At 32.2% G+C, this 25,405-nt stretch overlaps 3 protein-coding genes across 6 annotated transcripts in view; 1 reads left to right on the top strand and 2 right to left on the bottom strand.

The window, feature by feature from the left end:
• Positions 1–1,194: 1,194 nt before the first annotated feature.
• Positions 1,195–2,645, top strand: LOC148236155 (box C/D snoRNA protein 1). Its single transcript, XM_088184326.1, has 5 exons — positions 1,195–1,325; positions 1,389–1,659; positions 1,723–2,041; positions 2,106–2,258; positions 2,325–2,645. Exons 1-5 carry the CDS (start codon positions 1,285–1,287, stop codon positions 2,546–2,548), a joined length of 1,008 nt encoding a protein of 335 aa, XP_088040452.1. The 5' UTR covers positions 1,195–1,284; the 3' UTR covers positions 2,549–2,645.
• A 317-nt stretch (positions 2,646–2,962) lies between these two features.
• Positions 2,963–4,249, bottom strand: Sec22 (vesicle-trafficking protein SEC22). Its single transcript, XM_088184327.1, has 5 exons — positions 4,073–4,249; positions 3,742–3,851; positions 3,552–3,672; positions 3,292–3,481; positions 2,963–3,230 (listed from the first exon to the last, which is right to left on the bottom strand). Exons 1-5 carry the CDS (start codon positions 4,145–4,147, stop codon positions 3,082–3,084), a joined length of 645 nt encoding a protein of 214 aa, XP_088040453.1. The 5' UTR covers positions 4,148–4,249; the 3' UTR covers positions 2,963–3,081.
• A 5,603-nt stretch (positions 4,250–9,852) lies between these two features.
• Eip74EF (Ecdysone-induced protein E74) overlaps positions 9,853–25,405 on the bottom strand; it is a 300,923-nt gene continuing 285,370 nt past the window's right edge. For 3 of the 4 annotated variants that reach the window (XM_088185117.1, XM_088185115.1, XM_088185114.1), the window contains one exon: positions 9,996–10,694. In XM_088185117.1, coding sequence (XP_088041243.1) covers positions 10,129–10,694 — 566 coding nt within the window. In that variant the 3' untranslated portion in view covers positions 9,996–10,128. Of the gene's footprint in view, positions 10,695–25,405 lie in introns of all 4 variants that reach the window. The other variant, XM_088185116.1, reaches the window with a different exon arrangement.

Consider the following 25,405-nt stretch of genomic DNA (forward strand, 5'->3'; position numbering starts at 1 on the left):
TTATAAATTAAACTTTTAAATAAATAATAATATCAATAACACAGAAAAAACTTTGTTTCGACATTTAGCATTTATTATCGACCATTCATACTTGTAATTTTTAAAATATGCTAATTTTACAAAACATTCGATCACAGACTTTTTTTCGAAAATTTAAAGAATTTTGATACTTAGTACATAGTGCAAAGTTGGGACCAACAAATTAACTACCGCTAATGATCGGGTTCAATACCTTAACACTATTTTATTGAAAATAAATTTGTATAACTACAAATAAGTTAATATAAACACGCTAATCAAATTATATATAAATATTTAGACATGTTGCGCAATAATGCCATTTTTTAAAGATCATGTCGCAGGTTACATGGTCTTTTCAAATTTCCAAAAAGCGTTCTAAATCGGGAAAATCGACAAATTAGTCACGACTTGCAATTGCTTAAATGTATAAAAGGTCTAAAAATGTAATACTCAAAATTTCAAACAACTAATGGAAGGACTTATCTTAAAAGAACATTTTTCTTTAAGAACGTCATCGTGTAGTTCAATATTCAGAGAAACTAATTGCAGCGGCAAAACTCGCTTCACAATCTAGAGTCCTGCTAATGTTAATATTTCTATGTCGAACGTTTTTCATTCATAACTTTCTTACGAAGTCATGTGCAGTGCTCTTTTATGACCTTTTGTATGCGCATATAAATTAATATATAAAAAAAAAAATGCTACAAAAATGTTAGATTTACTACTTTACTATTAACTGAAGGATATTTTAAACTTAGCTTATCTTACCTTTCCTAATACTTAAAAAAAATATACAAATTAGCGTGTGTTCGGTAAAATTTTATGGTTTACACGGTTATGACAATGATGAGCGATAAATATAAATTCTCATATATTTATTTTAGCACTATGTATTAAAAAAGAAATATAAAAATTACATTTAATTTAAATAAGGCATAAATAATTAATTTTTGCGAAGAAAATAATTATTTGTATCATTTTCAATCGTCTAACAAAATATATTGTCAGAATAATAATAAAGTACGATCCTCTAGAAAATTAAAAATCTAACATGTTTATACTTGTAAGCTTCTAAAAAATATTTAAATGTTATTGAACTCTATAGTTACACTTTATTATTAATATTACAGATTAGATTTATTGATCAACAATGACTTTTTTTATAATGGCAACATTGACGTAGAGTCAATGTCACAGTACGCATGCCTAGTGAGGTTATATATGTATATATACAATTAATTGTTTACTTGCAAGTAAATTATCATGTCTGAATATGGAACCTTGGAAATTGAGTCAAAACTTGGGTATTATTGCATTTCATTTTCATAAAAAACGTTGAATCTTTAATTATCTTAAACTTTTCACAGACCTTGTGAAGTTTGCAACAAGAATGATGCCAAATATACGTGTCCAAAATGCGAGGTTAAAACATGTTGTTTATCATGCATCAACATCCACAAGAAAGAGCTAGAATGCGACGGAATACGTCAGAAAGTGAAATTTATCTACACGCCTAACTTCACAAACATGGACATAATAAACGACTATAAATTACTAGAAGAGACTAGTAGATTCGTTTATAGCAAAAAAAGAAATCCGTTTAAACGGTTCACTGCTGTTAATAAAGATTTACCACCGGTCAGTTTATTTCTTTATATAATTACAAAAACAAATATATTGATAATTCATTTTATTTTTTAGAATTGGCATAAGTTAAAAGTTGCAGCACGCAAGCGAGGCACTGTCTTATTATATTTATTAGAACATTTTAAAAGACACAAAAACAACACATCTAGACTCGATTACAAGCTAGATAAGATATTTTGGCGAATCGAGTGGATCTTTTTGAACGCATTTCCAAAACCGATAAAAATATGTGAAGATAAATGCCTTGAAGACACTAAGCTTGTTAAATTTTTAAATAAATATTTCGATCCATCCGATGTCACAGTAGAATCAAACTCTAATTTGACGTACTATCACTCAGCGAGTATCAGTAATTGTAGAATTCTATTAAAAGGTAGTATTACTTTATTTATATGTATATAGGCATATTTTCCCAAATTAATGTTACTCTACTTCAGCGGAACGCATCAAAGCTAGTGGTAAAAAATATCACGAACTTGACGTCAGACTTAGTTTAAAGGACAATTTTGCCGGCAAGTGTATCATTGAATATCCGACGATTTTTGTAATTTTTAAAGACCACTCATACGATTTAAAAATAGTTGATTCAGGTATTTTTTTCTTATTAAATATTCATTAAAAATATAAATAAATAAAATATATTCTAATTTTTTAAGATGAAGAGCTTGAAATTGTTAATGAAGAATGTGAAGAAACTACAAAAAATACATCTAGTGATATTAAAGATATAGACGAAAGCAAACAACAAACAAAGGAATTATTTACAGCGAAATTTGCTAAACAACAAAAGATGCAAATCGAGAATGAGATAGCAATAAGTCGGAAAAACACTCCTAAAAATTATCTATTCGATTCAGATTACTCATCGGATGATTTATAACGCTAAATATTTGTTCATAATGTATTTTTTTAAATTTATGCAACATTTGTTTCTTTCATTTATTTTATGTTATTAATAAAAAAAAAATCCTTCAGTATTCTTTCTTTTTCTCGCAGATGTCAGTATAAATAAATACCTATTGCATATATGTCTCACGCTACAATGTAAAAAGAATCAATGTGATATTGGTCATGTGTTTCTAAAAGATTTACTTGTTTGAAATAGAAATATAGCTCATCAAACCAAAAAATGTTGTTCTACGATATTATCACGATTTCTATTACAATTTAGTTTTATTGTCATGTTTTAAGTAAGTCCCGTATTTATATTATTTATCTCAATCAATAAATGGATTTGTGATATTAATTTTCTAAACCAATGCTGGAGAAAATTTTATAAATAAAAAATACATTATAGAATTATACATTTATTTTTAAATCCAAATATAAACCAATCCATTAAATTAGATATATATGTTAAATATTAATATTCCCATATTTTTTAATATATATGTAACAATGCCATCAACAAAATTATAAAATCCAAAAATAGAGTACTACGACGAGAACGAGTATGCCCGCTATAGACGCCTTAACATATATTGACACCGAGTTGAGGAAAGTGGCATCCTTTTTATACTTCTGAGATAACATGGATAGATTCTGGGTCTTGGTATCCAATTCTATAAATGAATTAACATTAGATTACAGAGTACGAATAAGTCTATAAACAGTAATTTCAACCTGATAAAACAGCTCCACGTTGCAGAACATCATCAATGTTTTGAACCATTATTCTCTGAACGTCTTGCAATTGCGGACCGAGTTGTGTCATGTTTCTTCTCGCTCGACTGCCATCGGAAAACGCCTTTCTGGCTTTTTGTATATACGTATCGAATTCTATGAATGTGTACGGTCTGGTGACAGTGTTCACCTGATACAAATAATTGATTATTTAGCATTTACCAGCAATATTATACATATATTAAATTGAGAAATCTTACTTTTTTGCCATATTGTCGGTGAAACTCCTGAGCGATATCTTCCAAATAACTATAGGCAAGACGTTTACTGAAGTTCTTTTCGCATAATATCAAATAACATATATCATCTTCTATCAAATAGCTAAAATAATAGTTGAATAATGTACGGTTTATTTAAAAATAAATATTTTAAAGTATTTGTCATACTCACTGAAATAAATAAGGTCCGGTTTCAATAGAACATCGGCTTGGCGGTTGATTTAATAATCTTCTGAATAACATTTTTGCCTGATTTTGATACTCCAATAAACTTCTTCCCGACTAAAGTTCAATACAAACGTTGATTGATGAGTAAATCGTGTAATAGATTGTGCAATAAATATTTTAATGATCTGAAGAGCTCTAGAAGCTAATTAATACACGCAACGTAGCAGTTTGTCAGTGGAATTTAAATATTTACTCTGTGACAATTGAGGGCGAGTGTTATAAGACGGAAATAGGATAAGGTTTGGCGAGTAATACGTCAGTCATGGCCAAAATACCTGTTCATCATCGTGGACGTCTGCCGCTAAAGGCAGGCCGTCTTTGACGCGGGCGATCATTGTCATTAACACCATTTTGCCTCAGTTCTGGCTGCACCGGCTGCAACTACCCGTCACACGTCATGTCAACACACGTCACAACCTAGTGCTGCCATTGTGAAAAATTCACAATGTTACAATCGCACAAAATGACATCTCCTCTTTTTCAATATTTGACAAAGTTATTTAATTAAAAAAAATTGATATTTATCATTATATATTATGCGGTTTTTTTCAATAAAATTACTTATTATTTTATTTATTTATAACTACATTTTATTAATGTGATGAAGTAACCTGGAAAAGACTACCTTACACAAATTAAATAAAATACTTTTACATTTTAAAATTTCACAATCTTCTTTGAGCTACTTCCTTTATCGTCCATGTTTCCGATACATAAAGAAAGACAGAGAGGATTAGATTATTTGTTATATTATTACTACAAGACCATTTTTTGTATTATGAACACATTTTCTTCATACTTGTTAAAACGTGAATTTGTGTATTATAAACACACTTTTATTCATTGTGATTCGCATTTCCCAAGATTGTTGATGTACATTTTAAGTTAAACAAAAACATACATTATTTCCATTTCTTGTTATTAGTTTGAAATATTTCTTAAAACATTTTTTTCTATAAATTATCAATGATTTTATTAACTATACCTTCCCTGTATATTCGACTCCCAGTGCTAGCAAGCGGGCCACTTGAATAGCTTGTAGATATTAAAAAAAAAATATTTTACATTAAATTATTATTAGCACATACAGTATGTATTAAAATTAAAACTGTGTAAACTAACTTAGTTGTTTATTTATTAAACTCGAAAGAATAAGTAATAATGCACAGAACTTAACCAAAGTAGTGGTTGAATTTCGAGCGCAACGAATTCATAAACACGAGATTACGGTCAATAAAAATTTCGAGGAATGACCTACAATAATTGCATTAAAAATAATTTGTGCTGATGTTTTTCGGTCCGGCTCTGACAGTAATTATTTATTTTTTATTTATAGAACTAAAAAAGGACAAAATTTATTCTTATAGAATTTATTAGGTTTTGGAACACTCACCAATTAGTTTCTAGTTATAGAACCATGGGCTTTGAAACACGTTTAAATTTAAATTCTGGCTATTATTAGGACAATGGCTCCTAACTTTTTCAATTCGCGTGAAACTTAGCATCACATTTCCTTAAATTATAAACTTCTTATTATAGTTAAATGTTTCTTCTAACATTTTGTACTTTCGGTGGGAAGCATCATAAAAAATTGTTTGGTGGACTTTCTGTCTGGTGGTTAATACTTACTGTAGGTATTCATCTGATTGACTTACTTAGCTGATACAGATTTTCCCCGTTGTAACGCATTGGGCTATGTCTGTCAGGTTACAACGAAAGATTAAATAAAAATTAATAAATAAAATTAAACATTACAAATTGTTATTATTGTGCTTGCTTTGGAGGCACATAGCTTTTACACATCAAGTTTTATTGACGCAATGTATAATCTTGAATCTCGAACTGCGTTCAGCTTATTATGGTGTTTTTAATAAGTATATAAGAATTAGCATAATCCACTTATATTTTCGGATTGTGTCTGCCCAAAAGTTCGATCAAGCTCTTTTTCCTTGATTGATAATTTAGATTTTTCTTCAAAAAGATTTACAATCCAATTGTTTTCCTCTACAGATTTGTAGTACTCTCAGAAAGCTGATTTCTAACCCTTTATGGTGTTATTTTTTCGCTTATTTCTCGGGAGAGACGAAGTTTGTTTTCAGATAAGAAATTGTACAAAGTTTTAAATATCTCAGCATCGTCAAACTTATCTTGAATTCTTTGAAATGTTGTATTGTTCGAAGGAAGGAGTGTTCATTTTCTGCACATGTAAAGGAAGTACACATCGCTAATATATATGTATGTAACTTTTTCTACTATTATTATAATTTTAAAGTATGTTTTCATTTTTATAAACACATTGTTTATAAGTATTGAAGTACTTATAGGTATATTTTTACCTTTGATTGATTCAAAGTGCTGAGAAATGCTTAGAAATGATATACACGCGGATTGATGAAAATGTTTTTTGATGAATGATGATAATGTATTATATGATAGATTACATTTATGTTTTATGAATTAAATTTTATACATGAGAAAAATAAATATTAATTTTATAAAACCGAAATACAAACCAATTATCTTGTTTATTTTATTCTTTTCTGCTTTCCCAATTACTTAAAAATCATGCCAGAATAACTTTCCCCTATATTTTTATCTGGCAAACATAACTATAGTATATTTATTTTCAAGAGTCAGTGCGCAAGAACATTGTTTAACGCGTAATCATAACATGCTTTTAAATTTCTGCCCTGTGATTGGTCGTTCGCCGTAAGATCAATCGTTTCATTGAGAACGACCAATCACAAGGCAGAAATTTAAGAGCACATTTTGATTACGCGTTAAACAGTGTTCTTGCGCACTGACTCTTGAAAATAAATAGACTATAGTAATAAATTGAAATGTAGCCAAGGAAGAATGATCTTTAATAGCATAGTCTAAGACTCTAAGAGATAGTTATATATAGTGTCAATTTTGTATTTACTACAGTTTACTTAATTTCTAGGAATTGAAAATTTATTTTTTATTGATTATTTGTATGTATATCTTTAGGTAGTTTTGATAAATAAATATTATATAAAAACTCATTTGATTAAAACATTCTTTTTTATTTGTAGAATAGACATTTTTAATAACATGTTACATAATATATCAATTTACGGTATTTTTTTCTTTTTACAATTATAACTATCTTTACAATGAATCTATATTTATCCATAAAACATACGGATGGAATATAGAAAAAAATATGCTTTATTTTTAACAAATAAACTTAAAGTATATGTAATAAAAATACACAAAAAATAACATAAATCTTGTTGTAATAGTAAAACAAACGACATTATTTCGATAATTAACATCTATTTTCATATACAATTTTATGTACAAACGATCTCCTATTTATAATTATATATATAAACTTAACTATAAAAAATTTGATAGATAAAGTCTCGTTCAATAGCCTATCATGTCAAATTTACCTCAAATAAGTCACCGCTTATGTATCAGTAATCCAATCTCAAATGTGTATATATTTTCGTAAAAAACTATATATTCATCATCACCATTCCAGTTACAAATATATTTTTTTATTATTTATTTTTTACTAATCCAGTTAATCATTTTACCACATTATATATAAAATATTTTGTCATTAAAACCTTATCACAATCAACGTGGACGCACTATTCATACATAGTTTATTATGATATACATATATTTTCTATAAAATTGTACATAGACTATAGGATAGATTGGAAGTAGTGATGGAAATCATCAATTCACCACTTGGATAACGTTAATTATGCGTTAGTTTCAGAAGAAATTGGAATAGCGCAATATATAAAATTGATAAAGCGATATGATTTTTGAGTATTTGACTGCATTCCCACAAACAGACAAACCGATACAATACAGCAAACGAATTATCTATACTTTATCAATTTATAACATGGAAACTATCCAGCAACAGTAATTATATATGAATTTATATAGAATTGTACATCTTAAAACATCAAACAGTCATAATCATATTTCTCTTTTGATAAATCTTACATATAATAATTATTCATTATAACAGAAGATACAAATGAAAACAACAAGTTAACTAACAATTTACTACGTTGCTTGCGAATAATAAACCTAAAGTTGAGTATAAATTCGTTGTATACCACCATGTTACAATTGCATGCACGATTGTTATACAAATGTTAATAAAATACAAAAATCATACTAACGTGTTGTATTTTATTGATTGAGTTGGAAGACATAATTGTAGTATATGTGAAAGAATCTATTACATACTGTGTAGATTTAAATAATTGTAATTAATTGCCTTTATCTTGCACTTCAGAATTGTTGCAGCAAATATAGATAAATTATTCATTTGTATGTATAAATATTTTTTTAATAAACATAATTGGACCGCAAATATATGATTCAGGTAACACATAAATGATACACGATAACGAAATAAATATCAATTTATTTTTACAAACATTCGAAATATTGCAATTAAGTGCGTCGAATGTGTTTCAGACTTACAATATTTATATTTAGATGTATATCAAAGGGTTAAAAAGACAATAATAGGAATGTCATTTCATAAATTAATATCTCTATAAGCCACCGTTTTGTATTTCTGCAGCTTGTTAAATTAAAATAAATTATTTATATTTTTAAAAATATCCTCATTTTTTGAATTTGTTCTCTAGAAAGATTTATTTAAAAAATTTACTATTAATTTTTCCTCATCGTAATGGTAACTTTAATTTAAAACGAATAACCTAACAAACACCGAAATAACGTCTATTTTGTGTACACCAGCGCGCGTATTGCTTAAAATGTAATACTTCTTGCGTTATACAATTTCTCGATGGACTTTATTTTTCTTGAGAGAAATTTCAAAACGTTTTCTTCGACGTATTCAAATTCATAATCACAAAGCAAATGGACTCAAAAATTCGATTTAATTACAAAAATATCACACTTCAAAGCTTAGCTTTTACATATGTAGTGTAATTAAAAAAAAGTAAACCTACACATACAACACTTTTTCCCTAAAATACATTTTCCATCGCTCGTATAAATATTAATTTTTACCGCATTCTTACAAGATTTCAGCCTTTTTATTCATTCTATAACTATATGGTCCATACATTTTTTTTACCAACGGCTAGTGTTGAAAGTATAAGCCCAGATAGAGAAACGATATATATAATTATGTGTAGATATATTAATATAAATCGATATCAACGATAAAAATCTATTCAATCAATATTGTTAACAAGAATATTTTGCATAAAATTGGATATAGTAACTCTCTATGTATGTATGTATTCTCAACCTTTGTGTGTTTATGCACCTGTGTACAATATATACGTTATAAAATCTCACTTCTATAAAGTCCATACAACAAAGCACCAATTGTTACGTAATATAAAAGTAGTTGTATTTTTTTTATTTAAATATTTATTTTTTAAAAAGTAAATGAGCATTATCGAACGCCAATTGAAACGATTTAAATGCTCGTATAAAATCAACAGGTGTCTCTTTTGTTTGAATCCTTACAAATGTGATATGCACAAATTCACAGGAACGAGAGAATTCTGGATACTTTTGATGATAAGTTATGATTTCTACAGGTTTCACATTAATACTTATTTGATCGTCTAAATTTTAATAATCTTAACCTATCACAACTTCACATTTAATTTGTTTAAATCATTGTAAGAATCAAATCTGACATAACTGAAAATTATACATATTTTTTTGTACAAAATTTCACAATACTACAATAGAAATGTGTGTTATATATATGATATATATATATATATATATATAATATAATTGAATCAACATATTAATACAAACATTCGACATCCATAACAAACATATACATATCATACGAATATATATTATAGATTTACATAAACACAACACTATGAGTTACATTTTCTTTTACATATACATATATATATGTATATATATACATATATATAATATTAGCTACCTGATTTAATTAAATGGGATAAGTACCCATACAAATATGTCTCTTTAAATTTAATTTGTGTATAATATAATCTTATTGTATGTGTACTATATGATTTCATTGAGGTTTTTAGAAGTTGTACTTTAACGTGTGAGAATTGTAATTCTTTGTTAAGGCAAATCTGCATGTTTGTGTTTTGAAGTCGAACTATAAAAAATGTTCAGCGCAAGTAGACGAATGAGATTCGGGCTGATGGAAAATCGCGTTTCATAGGTAATGGTCGCTACGTCATGCGAGCAATAATTAAACTATCAGCAACTATCACTCGAAATAGTTCATTAAAATTAAGAGAGATCTCAGGGTTTGGTCACCGGGCAGCGGCGACGTTGTTCAGCGAGGAAGTCACGCCAAGGAGCAGTCGATCTCGACGATGTCCTTCGGCACGTCGACGAACTGATAGACCAGCCTCTGGCCGTCCACTTTGGCTAGGATGCCCCTTTGGTAGTAGTACCGCAGGGCCCTGCCCATCGTCTCGTAGTTCATGTCCGGCTTGTTTTTGTGCAGGCCCCAAAGCCTGGACACGGCTTTGGAGTCGACCAGTTTGAAAACACCCTTGTCTCTGTTCGTCCACTTTATGAACCTGGGGCAGTACTCTCTGTCTTGGAGGAGCTTCAGAAGAAACTCCCAAAGGTAGGTGGTGGAGCCTTCGCGCGATTTGCGCTTGACTCCAGTGGGAGCGTCCGGACTCTTCAGCTTCTTGATCTTCTTGATCTTGTGCGCCGCCGCCCTGTTGTGGTAGTTGAGATCTAGCATGTAGGATATGTCGTCTTGCACGCTGGAAGACGTGGGATGCTGCAGCGTCAGCGAGTTGGGGACCGGCGCGGGAGCTGGAGGGGCAGCGAAATGGTGTCCGCCGTACCCTCCCGGTGTTCCGTAATTCAGGTACCCTCCGTACGGCTCGCTCGAAACTGAAACGATAATAAAATCAATATGAAAATAAAATTGAAGACGATTGCGAAATCCTTCCGGGAAGTGCGCTAAGATCCGACTTCCCTGAGGGATATTTTCGGCTTTCTTGTATTCCATCTATCTCATATACGCTTTCGCGCAAGCGCTGCCTTCTGGGAAATTTTGTAAACGAAGCGAATTTCTGAAATTACGCCAGGTTTTAGATACACGACGAGACCTTTTCGAGGGTGATTATCTCAAAGATGCGAGGCTCGAAAGCCGGCGTCAAACGATAATAAAGGTGAGCTATGTATATCTTATATGCCTTATAAACTCTCAGAGCGACACTAAAATCCTATACAAGGCTAAGTAAAATTTAAACATTGATTAAATATTTTTTAATACAATTTATTAAGTAAAATATCATCGTGAGAAAAATATCAATAATTAATCAGTTTGCTAATTATTTGCTAATGTGTTCGCATCTGTGAATGCTATATACTTCCTCCTGAGCTGCAACGAGTATGCAAAGATACACAGAAGTCAAATGACGCATTGAAAGTTCAATTCAAATAATAGAATTTGCATTATATGTATATACATACATATATATACTACGTCTGGTGATCATTTTTATGACATCTATGTAGCAAAAAAGTTTCAATTTTCCTTATAAGCCAAAAAAATATATTCATATAGTAAGCATTTAATTTAATAATAAAACAATAAGGAAAATATATTAAAACTATCTTTTGCAAACTAGTTAAACTAGATTTACGTATAAAAATAATAATCGATAGTTAATTATTAATCCGTTAATTAAAAAATATTTAAGATATTGTCCTGTTTTATTCATATTGTATCTGAATAGTAGGAGTAAAGTGGCATTAAAGCAATTTTCACCTAAAAGTAGAGTTGACCGATTTACATACAATTAAGGCCAACAATTTATGTCTGTCTGAAATATTTTCTATTGACTTTGACAGATACGTCCATACCGTGATTAGCTGCGGTTATTATTATGATATTTTATAGAAAAATAACTAGTAAATATATTGATTCAGCAAAAGCTTAAGAAAAATGCAGTTTTTCTAACGATAACGAACAAGGATGTAAGTATTTTATCGACGGCGATAAAGAGCGGTTGTTTCCGAATCCTGTCTGTCCGAAGTTCGATTCACACAGGCGAGGATAATAAATAAGCGTAGATAAGAAGACAAAGGGTTAAGAAGCGGTCGATTCTCGGCAAATAACATTGTTTCATATCATCAAACACAAAAATAACTTTCTCCTTCACGGCGACCGATGTCAGCAAACCGATTTATCTACCGTTCGGAAACGAAAACAAGCGCGGCACTGATAACAGATTCAATGTCAAGGATGTGGATGCTGGCACGGACGTTGCGCTCGACGCCGATAATGAGACTCGGTCTCGACACGCCTGCATTCTGGTTTTGGGTACAGTCGACCGCATAAACGAATGTACGATATTCTATTAAAAGTGTTTTATTTTGACTATATTTCTAAAGTGATTTAATAATGAAAATTTAGTTATCATTGATATAATTTGGGATAAATCAAATATTTGCTTTATAACCGCATGCTACTGTATGGGGGGGGGGGGGGGCGTATGGAAATACATCGGTAGATGTATGCTATGTATGTAAATGTGAGTAATTAATTCCACGTTTTAAAATAACGCACAATGCGTTATCGGAAGAATGTTTCGCGTTCTAACGAGGCAGGGGGGAAGAAAATCCCTATTTGCATTCCGCGATGCGAGGCAAAAGAAACGCGGAAAACGCAACGCCTTCGCGATTTGACGAGAGTATACAAAAAGAAAAAAAGGAAGACAGCGAAAGAGCTTGATTTATGACGCTCGGCAGTCTCGAGGGGTCCCAAAACAGAAATAAAAATTCTGATACCAGTTTTGCGAGCCGGTCCGGCGATGGGGCCGAGAGGATTTATTTATCATTTCTATCCGTACGTCAGATTTCCGCAAAAAATACCTCGCTGTTTGTACTGCTTCGAATTTCTGAAGCATCAAATCGCCCCAATTTCGAAATTAGAACGAAAAATTTCCCCGATGTTCTAATTCCGATGCGATCGAAAACTATGAAAATATCGATGAACGCGTTTAAGAACGACAAGATTTATCGAGCAATTTTCTTCGAATTTTGATGTGGCGTATATAATAGCACTTAGAAGTACGATGAATTTTTAAGGCCAAAACGAAGTATACTTTCTTGTGACGTTTATAATCAAAATGGCGGATTCCATACAAGAAAACAGTTGCGCAAACGTATTTATTTAAAAAATCAAACAACGAATGTAAGAATGTATTATATTTTATTAATAGAATCTACAATTGACTTCGCAGACGTACTGTAGCACACTGCCACAGTTCCAGAACTGGTTATCGAGCTACCGGCGACACACTCATGCAACACTTGCATTAGGTGTACGCAAAACGTTCCGATAAAAAACATCAATTAATATTAATCTGTAATGTTCTAATTTAAAATCTTTATGTAATCAATAAAATAATGAGTAGGCGGCAGCCATTTTGTATTTTTTAGAATTGAGTGTTGCCATTTTTGAAAAGACGAACAGTTACACTGGTTCAAATTGCGATTCCGGAGGTATATATAATAGTTTACCAGTTTAATTAATTACATAAATATTAGGCGAATAAACATGTTTTGACAAGAAAAAAATTATTGAATTGTGAATATTTAACCAATAAGCTATCATATTGACAAAATCAATCATGGCACGAAAGTGTCGAGATACATTCAAATAGCGGCAGTTCGTCTGCTAGATAATCTTTGACAACGTTAATTAAAAACAATCGATGTGCAGCTAGATTTGAATAATGTAATATAATATAATAGTTAAATAATAACTATAGTGGGTCAGGTTGTTTGCGGTTAGGTTGTGGCGAGTGCATCGTACGTACGCGCGCGCGTGTATGCGGAGCGCGCGCCTGTGTGCGCGCGCCTCTATGTTTGATATGGTCAACGACACTTTCGACATTGGTGCAATGTTGAAGGTCAGGATGTATGCAGCTCCAGTGGCGGGGGGCGAGAGCGTCACGAATAACGTTACCTAATCGGAAACATTTTTTCAAATATTTAGCATAAATATTTAGATAATGTTGAATTTAGAAAATGTAATGTTTCCATAACGGAACATAACGCGAGGACTAAATGTTTAAAACTGCGATTTCCAGACTAATATTTGTTTTGAATGTTGTTATTTGTCGATTTTGATAGCGGTCAACCTGGGACGGTTGTAAATTACGAAAATGAGGCGGCGTTGACGTTAATTGCGGCAGTGACGAGATAAAAATACGCGATGGCGCTGCCGTCGCTTCGCTCTCGCACTCTAGCTCCGTCTCGCTTTCGCTTTCGGCGAGACGTGCACTCTCGCTTTCGTCGTTGCACCGCGCCGGGTCGCCGTTTTCCGCATTTTTCAGCTGAAGCGCGGAATTCCCCGGTATACTGCGCCGCCGACCGTATAACGAAAAAACACCAACACAAAAAGCCTCCCCCGATTGACCTAGTCGATGCGCCGTAACCGGTTTTCGGCTAGAGCTCGCGCCGGGTCGCATTGGGCATGGTCAGGGTTCGATCTATTACGACTCGATAAGAAAGCAGTGTTGCCATCGTATTAAAAATCAAAAAGGAACATTTCGCGATATCCTACTATACAATGCTTACAATTATTCTTCTAAAATTATCGGCTTATATGCGGTACGCCATTTCAGTTTTTCCAGTGGGGGCAAAAATTGGCCAGTCAGTGGTTGTTTTTTTAATATTTCGATTTCATTCAAATTCATAGTATTTCGTTAAATGACAAGGTGGTCACTGTTTAGAATCCTAGTCAAAAGCGATAAAATCGTGTCGGCGTCGTCGCAGTGGAAACGCTCGGTTATCTAGCGTACATATTAAGACTTTTTATAACAATACTACAGCTTACAATGCGTGAGAATCGAATGAAACATATCTAAACAGAATTTTGACCAATAGGAGAGCGCAAAAACAATTATCCCTTCTCAAAAGCCAAAAATCTACGTCAGAAGTAATAAAATCGTGCCCTCGCAGTGGGAACCCTCGTTAGCAATTTTAGAGCAGCACATACATAATTTCACTTAGAGCAGCATATAATTTCACTAGTTAGAAATATATGTCTACTAGTAAAAGTGTGTTTGGAATTCACTAGTGTAAATATAACTTCACTGAAAAATACACATTCACTGAAACATGTATACATCGCATGTAAATAAATAATGATAAGTATATAAAGGTATTTATTACTACGTATGGAAAAGTTAAAAGCATATAATTTTACTAGCGCCTGCCAGATTAATTATATTTTTATTGTTAAAAATGTATATCTACCGGCGAAACTGTATTCCGATATGATTTCGCTGAAAAGACACATTTTGAGTGTATTTTTTTTAATATTTCGATTTAATTATGATTCATAGTATTTCATTAAATAACATGCATTTTTCTGGTCAAATTCAAGGGTCGTCCCTGCTTCTATGAAGAAATGGTTTTGAGGAGGAATATCCCCCTCAAAGGAGGTCGTCTGGTCACATTATGTTAGACCACGTAGTTAATGTGCAACGTGAAGTGCGAAATAGACAAAATTTTCATCATATTTTCAAGACGATTTTGGAAGTTTCGTCGATAGTCGTCGAAAAAAAATAAGGAAATGCGTCACGTACTTAACGATTCTTTGATTGCAACGCGTCTGCTGCAGAACGTAAACAGGAAGCGCCGCTCGATTCCTTTGTTCGAAGAGGACGCGAAGAACGAGTTTCTTCGCGATAGATACTAAAAAAAGACTATTCGTTGATTACGAAGAAGCCAGAGTATTACACAGAAACGTGCGTATCGAGGGGTTGATGCAGATTCTCGTTCGCATTCAAGGTCGACGGTGGCGCACCTTAATTATCCGACCTTGAAAGAGCGCACCGGGTTGATTGATCGGGCTCGAGTCTATTCGCGTCGCAATGTCACGGAGACGATAAAAACGGGCCGCGAATAGACGCGGCGATTCCTGCGTCGGACGGGAGTAGCGTTTCCCTTTTTCGGGGGGTTCTGTAGATGAACTTCCTGGATGGACGACGGTATGCGCTCGAGGGGTGCAGACGAGCCAGACGGAGTGCGGCGAGAGGAACGGAGCGCGGGTGACCAACCCGGCCCAAGGACGCCCGCAGGAGCGCTCGCATCCGCGTACCTTCCACAGTCCGCGGCCAGGACGAGAGCGAAGGAAGTGACGCGATTGTCTATTTCAGTGGTTTGCAAAGTAAGATGCGCGTACCCTAAAGGTATGATAATATTTATATGCGAATATATCTACCGTTATTCTTATTTGAATCCATTACTATTTGTCTCTCAGCTATTGTTTCAAAGTAATATTAACCCAGTATAAATGCAATTTGCGTTAATATAAGCGTTTTATCAAAAGCATTACTAATGTATCGTTCGTACAGTCATAATTCAAGCTTTGTATAATATGTATATACGCAAATCTACTTAGAGCTATAGGCAAACATACGTATATTTAGAAGAGAAACGCAAGATAACATCTCTCGACTCATAATATAGACTACTTAGACAAGAACTATTTAGAAAATTCTATACTTTTTCATGAAAAGGGAAGGATTGATGATTTTTATGCATAATTTAAATTTCGTATCATCTTGAGCTGTTAATATTTCTTTGTTACCCGGCGCAATGTATGCGTTTCCGTAAATAAAATTCGAAATACTTTTGTTTACCTCGCGAAGCGGTCGACTATGTGACATTGCGGAGGTCAGGAATAGACCTACGTACATGTGTGTAATTGTGGACTCGAATTTTTTTACGATTCTCTTCGCGAAGCGCATTTATTTATTCCGCGTCCCACACTCGTAATCCTTCTGGCAATAAATTTTAACCGCTTGGGTTTTAATCTGCCTTGCATTTTTCATCATCGTTCCGCGTTGATGGAATATTTTGATAAGAAAAAATACGCATGAAATTAATTATTATGCCCTCGATTGAAAGTTTAATGCACCTAACTTTATCAGCATAATTAGAACAGAAATAATAATTATTTATCATTATTATTATTTTGTGTTCGAATATCACGTTTTAACTTCCTGTTTTTTAATAGCTCAGCACAAGGAAAACATTGCAATTAACATCGTAATAATAAATATTTTTTATTGCGAGATTAAATTATTATGCACAGACTGAAGCACGAAACAATAAATAATACTAAAATAAATACAAAAAAAGGTTGCAAATTTCCTTTATTTTTTTAATATCTACGATGAGTCACGTTAAAAAATGACACAAAAAAGTTATTTACGTTTCTATCCATTTAGGAAAAAAAGTGTATGCAAAAGAAAAATATTATTTACGAGTTGCTTATAAAATTGCTTGTTGGTAATGATATTAAGTAAATTTCTTAAAAAAGGAATAAAAAGTTCGTTAGGTCAGTCTGATTCTTCATCTTATTTTAAAATGGCGGCTAATCAACAAATAAAAATTAAGCGTAACTCCGTTAAAACAAGTTTTTAAAGTAAAATAAAAATTAAAAAAAAGGTTATTTTTTAAACTTCATTATCAAATTAATTATATTGGCATAAAACTTGTTTAAAGAATATACCTTGGTAATATTTCGATTAAATTTGCTATTGGTGGCTATTTAAAATATAAAAAAAAATATAAATTGAATTATTTTTTTATTAAATAATATGTAAAGGTTATGTAACAATATCTCAAATTGAAAAAACTATATTTTATTAAGAGTTAGTATTTCACTTATCAAAAAAAAAATAAAAAATTACCGACAATTAAAATAACATGGGTAATTTTTTTGCTTAAAGTGATGCAATTGCCATAGTTGGCATGTAACTGTTTGACAACAGATAAACGACGCCATGTATTATTTTGCAGTGAGCAAATAATCGCCGTAGTGCTCTTACTTCCTATATCTTGCATGCCACGTGAATCAGAAACGACCAACTGCCTTATTATATTATACTGCTGTAAAAGTCCACAAACTGCAAATTAACGCGATGCAGCCTTCGGCGGGCTGTTCAAACAGTGTATTATGTGCTCAGTTGGAATCGGATCGACTCTCTACGAAAGAAGGCGAGAAACACGGACATTTGTCGCTTCGGTGGTTCGCAAGCCTACCTCTTCGGGCAAACAGAGCCATCGGCGAGAGCAAACAGATTTCGGTGCTACGTGTCAGTCTGTGTGACAAATGCGCATGTGGCAAAAGAAGTTTTAAAAGCACACACTCAAATATCGCTTCAGCTGCTCCCGCTCTTTCGAAACATTCGATCGATTTTAGGAAGAAATGGCACGACGCCAATCGGCGGAGTGTTCTATACTTCGACTTAGGTCAACAGCACGGAAGGCTTGCAATTCTTGTAAAAATAACCCGACGAAGTTTCCGGCTCTCGGGTGAATTGCATCAATATAATAATAATTATAAAACGTACTCAGTGTTGTTCCCCAGCAACACAAAGAGCAAAGCAAAAGATACGTCCTGCCAAATATCTGCAAGTTATTTGCATACAAAGAAAAAAAGGCATTAAAAAATGCACAAGCTATTCTAACTTTAGAAGAATGTGACGGAAAAGTCATATAAGACACGTTATATGCAGAATGCCAATGCGCGCGCCAATGATTTAGTGTAATTCTGGTCAGGATCGACTTTGGAAAATTTGTTTCTTTTTTAATGGTGGTCGACTAGCTGCATTTTTGATCGGCGGAGGATGTCAATACTTGCAGGAAGGTCACCTCTAGTCTGCGGCGTAAAAAATGACCGATTCCGAGTACGCGATTCATAAAAAACGACAGGAGCTATGCAATTATATGCGGATTAATTAATACATGAGTAAAGGAAGTAGCGATATTTTCATTTATATAAAGGCCGAAACAACTCTTGATAATAACATTATTTTAAGAATTTAATCTTGAATTGTAACATAAATTGGGTACTACTGTGGAAGAGAACACATGAAAAAAAGGCGAGACGATCGTTCGGAGGTCAATGCTTAAGAAATGTCTAAACTAACTTTATAAGAGGGATATTTTACTCAGATTAACACAAAGATATGCATTTTCAGATTTGCTGTATCGTTAGTCTGGCAGTGTGTGCTTAAAAAGGACGTGTCAATTTAGTTCGTTTATTCTGAAGTGAAAAACTGCTAAGACCGCCGTACATGTACGGTGGTCGATCTTTCACTGTTTTGATGTACCCCAGATAATTATATATTTACATATATAACTGAAGAAATAATAAATAAAAAAAAACATTATTTTTATATATTATTTTTTAAATTTGATTTAATGTAAATGATTTTTATAGAAAATAATACAAATAAATTCAAGAGTATGAAATAAATGTACATAACAAAAAATATATTAATTTTATAAAAAATATTAAGAGCCTCTGCATTGATATAAAAAATATTTGAAATAAATTATAAAAACATACTAATAAAAACAATCAAAGCAGTAAAACGTTAAGAATCACTGATATTTTTATAATTCACTATAAAAGCAATATAAAATAATAATAAATAAATAACAAAAATAATTATGGAAAAGCACGTAAAATTAAATCACTCCCAGATGTTATGTTACTATCAAATTAATAAATGTGTTTAAATTAACTCACTACTAAGTGTTAACAGCAGGCGTGGGAGGTGAGATAATTTCCCTCTCGATCGCTCGCGTGTTAAGTGACGAGAATGAGTGAGAGATAAGAGCATGCGGTCAGCATGCCCTATCTCTAATTCACTCTCGCGATCGAGAGGGAAAGTATTTCACCGCCCGCCCCTGGTTAACAGCTAAAATGTGGCACAATAGCTTCGTAAATTTATTCTCTTCTTATGACAATGATGAACTTATTCAAATAAATGCCGTAATTTAAGAACGCGTTTTTAATAACAAGTCGATGACTAGCACCTGAAAGACTTGAGTTTGAATTAAGTGCGAACCCTAGTGGGTTAAATTGCTACCGTGTTTAGAATACCAGAATTAATAATTATTATAATTATAATTCAGATCGATAGTAACAGACTTTTCTTAGCTTAGAATATCATGATGATTAATAGAACCGAGTTAGGTCGTTCATATATGGTATACATATTCTCTAATGAAGAGCTACATTTAGCTCATTGAGAATATTACATATGTATATATAAAAAAATCAAGGTAACACATATGTAAGTCTCGTGCCTGATTTCCTGGCAGCCATCGTGCGAAATTCGGCATATATGCGTAAGTTGGGTGTCGAAAAAGAGAGGAGGCGTAAAAGTTTCATGATTATGGAAAACGTTGATTCCGTTTTTTCAATTTCTTCAACATTTTCAAGTGCTTTATTAACAGTACTATCACTATTCCTTTTCCACAAGAAATGTTTTGAATTCTCTCATAATTACAGCAATATTTTTTAGCAATTTGTGGTGTAAATATTTTGTTGCGTCTTTCTTTGTTTGATATTACTTCTCATTTTTTTTCTTCAAAAGTAATATTGTTGGCACTAAATTTTATTGCTTTCATTGCCAAAATTATTTTATTAAATGAGACTATCACTTGAAAACATCTCCCGTATAATTATTGAGCATTGAGTATAGATCAAAAGAATTCTCTCATAAATAAATGAAATCAATTGAGTGCATTCTGATCTATCGATTTTCTCGAGAAGTCTCGAGAAATTTTAACGAATGAAAAAATGAATGTAATACAGTAAAGTATTGCAGATATATTTATATACATAGTATGTACTTATGTTAAATATATAGAATTATCAATTTTTTGATATTTTTTCGATTTAAACATATAAATATTATTATCATAGTATGTAATTGATATACAAAACAACTAAAAGAAATTAATATTGGATATATTATTACATATTATTCTTATAATAATATTTAAAAGACATCTAAGTAGAATCTATCGTCATCGTTCTTTTTTTTTGTTAAAAAATTTTTGGCCTAAAAAAATCCTCTAGTTTTGGTTTAAAATAGGTACCGTAAATTATTTGTTCTTTTGCCCGTCGATTCAAATATTTTGAACTCTTTCTCCGTTTACCATAAGATATTGGTTTCCTTACACTATTATATGTAAGTCTGAAAGTCTTTCTCTAACTGTTAAATTTGAGCCAATGGAAAATTATTCTAAAAAAAAAATTTTCTCGAAAAAATAATTCTTGAGAAGAAACACTAGGTGCTATTTTGTTACACATCTACAGTAACTGTATGAATACTTCGAGGCTTATGGGCGTATCTTGATGTACCATGAATGACGAGTCTATATAATGGTATTGTTAAAATAAAATAGTTTAGAAGTATTAAGCTTGTCTTGGCTATAAGGTACTTTCCTGTTATCATGAGTTAAATTTATTCTTCAAAAGTTTTTTTTTTTATTTATTTATATACAAAACTGTTCTGACCAACGCTCACTCGCTACTGCTTGTTCGCACCTAACCTGTTTAAATTTTAAACCGTATTTATAGGTTAGGTGCGAACGAGCTGAGCGAGTGAGCGTTGGTCAGAACAGTAAACACTCCATAAATAAAATCTACTAAATCTCTGCAACGAATCTACTTAAAAAATGACATTTATAATTGCAAACAAATTGTAAACAAATGAATATTTTTTTGAATAAATTTGATAACAAACTTGGATGTTGTTTATAAACAGCACATTGTATACGAACTCAAGAAGCGTTTATAATCCGCGTATTTATTCGGTTAAACGCGTTTCATATTTCGGAGAGCGAACGAATGAGTGGTTCACCATCCATGCCAGACGGAATGAATCTTGAAGGTCGTACGGCGCACGAGGCAAAGGAACTCTCCTATACTCCGACTAATTTGCATCCTCTAATTAACACGTTCGCTGGATTGTTTTCGAAAATGATTGTACATCATCGCAAAGTACGTATGCCAAACAATCGGCAAGTTTAAAAAAAGTTCAAGTTCAAGGTCGACGAACCTCCGCCTAGACGCTCTCAAACTGGAAATGCAAATTTTTTTTGCCGGCCGCGTTCCTACGCGTCGAAATAGGACATGACGCTTCCTGCGCCAGTGCTTCTTGACCTACCCGAACGCGAATAGGCATAAAAAACTACAGCTACGAACAAAACGTAAATAGATAGGCGCGTATACACACGCGCGCGACTAGCTCATAGAAAATAGTACGGGAGTGGTGGCCGTGAGTCACTCACTCTAACCGCGGACGTCGAGCGAGCATGACGTTTCAGTCACAATCTGGTCTACGACTTCAGGGTCGCTATGCGGATAAAGCGCTGGCGTATTCAGTTTTTCGCGTGTATAAAGATCGCTTTTTCTTGATATCAAGAAGCGTTGCCGTGTCGTTAGCTGTACGTAAAATGATCCCCACTACTGAAGAGCTTTCGAGCAATTTTGTTTTATGAGATTTCGTGCGGTACCCTTCTTTGATTTTGGATGCCAAAATCTATATAAGAATAATATCACTTCTCAGAAGTCAAAAATTCATGTCAAAAGCAATAACATCGTGTTGGCGTCGTCGCAGTGGAAACGCTCGATAACGAGCGTTCCCACTGCGTCGGCGTCGGCACGATTTTATTGCTTTTGACGTGGATTTTTGACTTCTGAGAACGGATAATTTTTTTTCGTCCTTCTATTGGTGAAAATTCGCTAGATTTGAATGCTAGATAACTGAGCATTTTAACTGCGACTTTTGACTTCTGAGAAAGGAAAATTGTTTTTTGCGATCTCCTGTTTGACAAAATTCAGAAGTCGAAATATTGCTATAAATAGTATTAATATGAACGCTAAATAACCCGGGCGACGGCACGATTTTATTGCTTTTGGCGTGGATTCTAAACAGGAATTCTTATCAACCTTGAAGTTTTGTATTAGCATCCATATTTATACGAATGACTGCTTCGTCCAATTTTGTAGACAGATTCATGCTTCATCCTCCAAATAAAAATGATCATGTTTTTGCAACAGCAGTAGTTGAATTTCACGTTTAATGATTCAATGCCTTATCATTTTAGATTCAAGGGTTAAAAATAAAATAATATACACATTTGCCGTAACTATAGAATAGTGCACACAGCACAGAAAAATTGGATATTTTACCAATAAATTGCTATCACTAAAATGTATTATTAAGAAATATAAATATTGCAGAAAAACTCATCACGCGACTTCAAAAAAATCAAGTGTTTTTTTTATGAAACAAAACTGCTGCAGTTTTAATATTATTAACATGAAAATAGATCTTGAAGGTATTATCTCGGCCAATTTTGTTAGCGTGATGCGCTGTCTTGTTTCAAAATGGCGGCTATTTAAAACATTAAAAAATTCGTAACTCTTAAAAAAACTTGTGGAAACACGTTTCACGTTTTTGACACAGTTATTGATAAAAAAATATTCTAAAAATAGATATCAGCTAAGTTCGCTGGAAATAATCAAAACATTGCAAAAATCAAAACTCCGTTAAAAAAATCTTATGGCAAAGAAAAAAGGGAAAAAACATTTCGTTATCAAAAATAAAATAAAATCTTAATTAAAAAAAAAAAAAAAAAAAAATTAAGCCTTCGGTTGCTACGCTGTTTTTAAAAACATACCAAAATATATTAAAACAACATTTCATGCCACTGACACACTAACGAAGCAGCAAGTTCCCAAATTCATTTTCCTTTTCGTCGATCGTCGTTAACATTAATTTTATTTTATCATGAATAATTTGTTTAGCATACATAGAGTTTTAATGATAACTGCCGTAGTCTTAATATAATTGACATTAAAATTGTTCTAAAAAATTATTATGTTAATACATGGCTAATTTCGTTAGCCAGAAAACAGCACAATTTAATTGAGAAATATATAAGATAATTGTTACATAAAACGAATTGTTTGTGCATTACTGTTGGACACGTTAGGTTGGGGGCGAACATTGGTCAGAATAGTTATGAATAAATCTACAACGAATCTTTTCCGAAGAAAAATCTCAAGATTTACCTTACATAAATAAACAAACAATTCGTTTTATGGAGTATTTATTTAAATGCATATCTTAAAGTAATTCCTTGTTAAATCGCACCCTTAAAAATCGTGACTTAACCCTTTGAACGCGGAAATCGACTAAAGTCGCCCAATTGATTTTTTATCTCTTTAGCCAAAAATCAGCAAAATATATGCTTTTCAAGAATTTTTTTTTTGTGAATGAACATAAAAAATCATTTTTAATAAGAAAAAAATCAGAACATTTATACACAATATCAAGGTAAAATTTGCATTTTTTTAAAAAAAAAACAATTAAATATTATTTTTCAAATAAAATTTTAATACTTTTATTCACAGATTTTTTTAAAATCTACCGAAGAATATTTAAATCGACCGATTAGCGAGAAAATTGGAAGGTTTCTGCTATTTATTTAAACTGTTATATTTTAAATATTATATTTTTCATTAACATTTATTTAAAATTTAGTTGTACATATTTGTACGGATTTTGTACTTATGCGATTATATGTTTTGCAGTTTTCAATTTATTTTTTATTTCTACAATTTGACTATGTAGACTTCAGTAGAAATTATTAAGTAGCATGAAAGAATCTGTTTCAGGAGAAGAGCCAGAAAAATATCAACTGAAGTTGTTATTGTTGAAAAAATCAAATTCGGTCTTATCTTTCACTCACTCTCGTCACTTAGCACGCTAGCGAGTGTAAGGAAAAGTATCTCACCGCACGCCCCTGATATATACTATGTACATCTAAAACTCTGATATGAAAATGAGTCAGATAAGATTGGCGACAGAAGCAAATTTAGGAATATGATTAGATTATTTTTGTATAATTGAACAAACAATATTTGTCAATTGTAAATAACTTTTACCATTCAGTAAATAAATCGGTAAATATGTGCGGCAAAGATAAAAATACATGTTTTTTATGATTTGCCGCATACCACGAGCGAATTTATATTTGGCACCGTATCTATGGGGAACAAACGGCTCGAAAAAGAAAGTTTGCGAAATTGATCGGTTGCATTGTTTGTGTTTAATTATAAAAAAATAAATTGAACTTCCTACGGGTTACTAGGTGACTTCCTGGACCCTCTCCAAGGACCTGCGGATTATAAAAGCATCGAGTGCAGTTGGCACGCCCAAGCGAATTCCATCCGTCGAATTGTGCTATAAATATTAAATTAAATCTATTTTTATATTTAACGTGATTATATAGATGTATGTTATGGTATTATCGCTTAACGCGCAAGTGATTATGCCAATTTTGTTTACTTCTTTAAATATTTTTAAGCTACGCCTTGTTATGTGTTTGTTTAAACAATGAGCTCGGAAGTTTAATGAAAAATAAATTATTTAAACATAAACGTCTGTCGCTAGTGTTGCTGTCTTGCAATACACACGCATGTATACCTACTAACTTATTATTTGCATAATGTGTAATTTGAATGTTTGCCGATTTTTTTCTTCTGCTTCAAAGCCAAGCTATTTCCAGAAGTGACGTTGTGTACATTATATTTTGTTGTTATTTTATGTGTAATTTTTTAGCCTCAATCTATATATTAGCTCTGAGCAATTATGATATAATAATATCTACATTTATTAAACAGTTAGGTCTAAATAATTTAAATATGCACATAAGTTATGCAGATTTTTGGTTTATATTGAAAATTCTGAGCCACA

The sequence above is a fragment of the Plectrocnemia conspersa genome, unplaced genomic scaffold, assembly GCF_051122295.1.
Source record: "Plectrocnemia conspersa isolate PC_06_02 unplaced genomic scaffold, ASM5112229v1 ptg000004l, whole genome shotgun sequence".
Lineage (NCBI taxonomy): Eukaryota > Metazoa > Arthropoda > Insecta > Trichoptera > Polycentropodidae > Plectrocnemia > Plectrocnemia conspersa.

What these genes read in the sequence shown, in the direction of transcription:
- LOC148236155 (XM_088184326.1), top strand. Translation starts at nt 1,285, where the DNA reads ATGTCTGAATATGGAACCTTGGAAATTGAGTCAAAACTTGG. An exon ending in TTAATAAAGATTTACCACCG is followed by an intron (nt 1,660 to 1,722) that starts GTCAGTTTATTT and finishes TTTATTTTTTAG; the next exon opens with AATTGGCATAAGTTAAAAGT. An exon ending in TTTAAAAATAGTTGATTCAG is followed by an intron (nt 2,259 to 2,324) that starts GTATTTTTTTCT and finishes TAATTTTTTAAG; the next exon opens with ATGAAGAGCTTGAAATTGTT.
- Sec22 (XM_088184327.1), bottom strand. Translation starts at nt 4,147, where the DNA reads ATGGTGTTAATGACAATGATCGCCCGCGTCAAAGACGGCCTGCCTTTA. An exon ending in ACCGACAATATGGCAAAAAA is followed by an intron (nt 3,482 to 3,551) that starts GTAAGATTTCTC and finishes TATTTGTATCAG; the next exon opens with GTGAACACTGTCACCAGACC. An exon ending in ACGTGGAGCTGTTTTATCAG is followed by an intron (nt 3,231 to 3,291) that starts GTTGAAATTACT and finishes ATTCATTTATAG; the next exon opens with AATTGGATACCAAGACCCAG.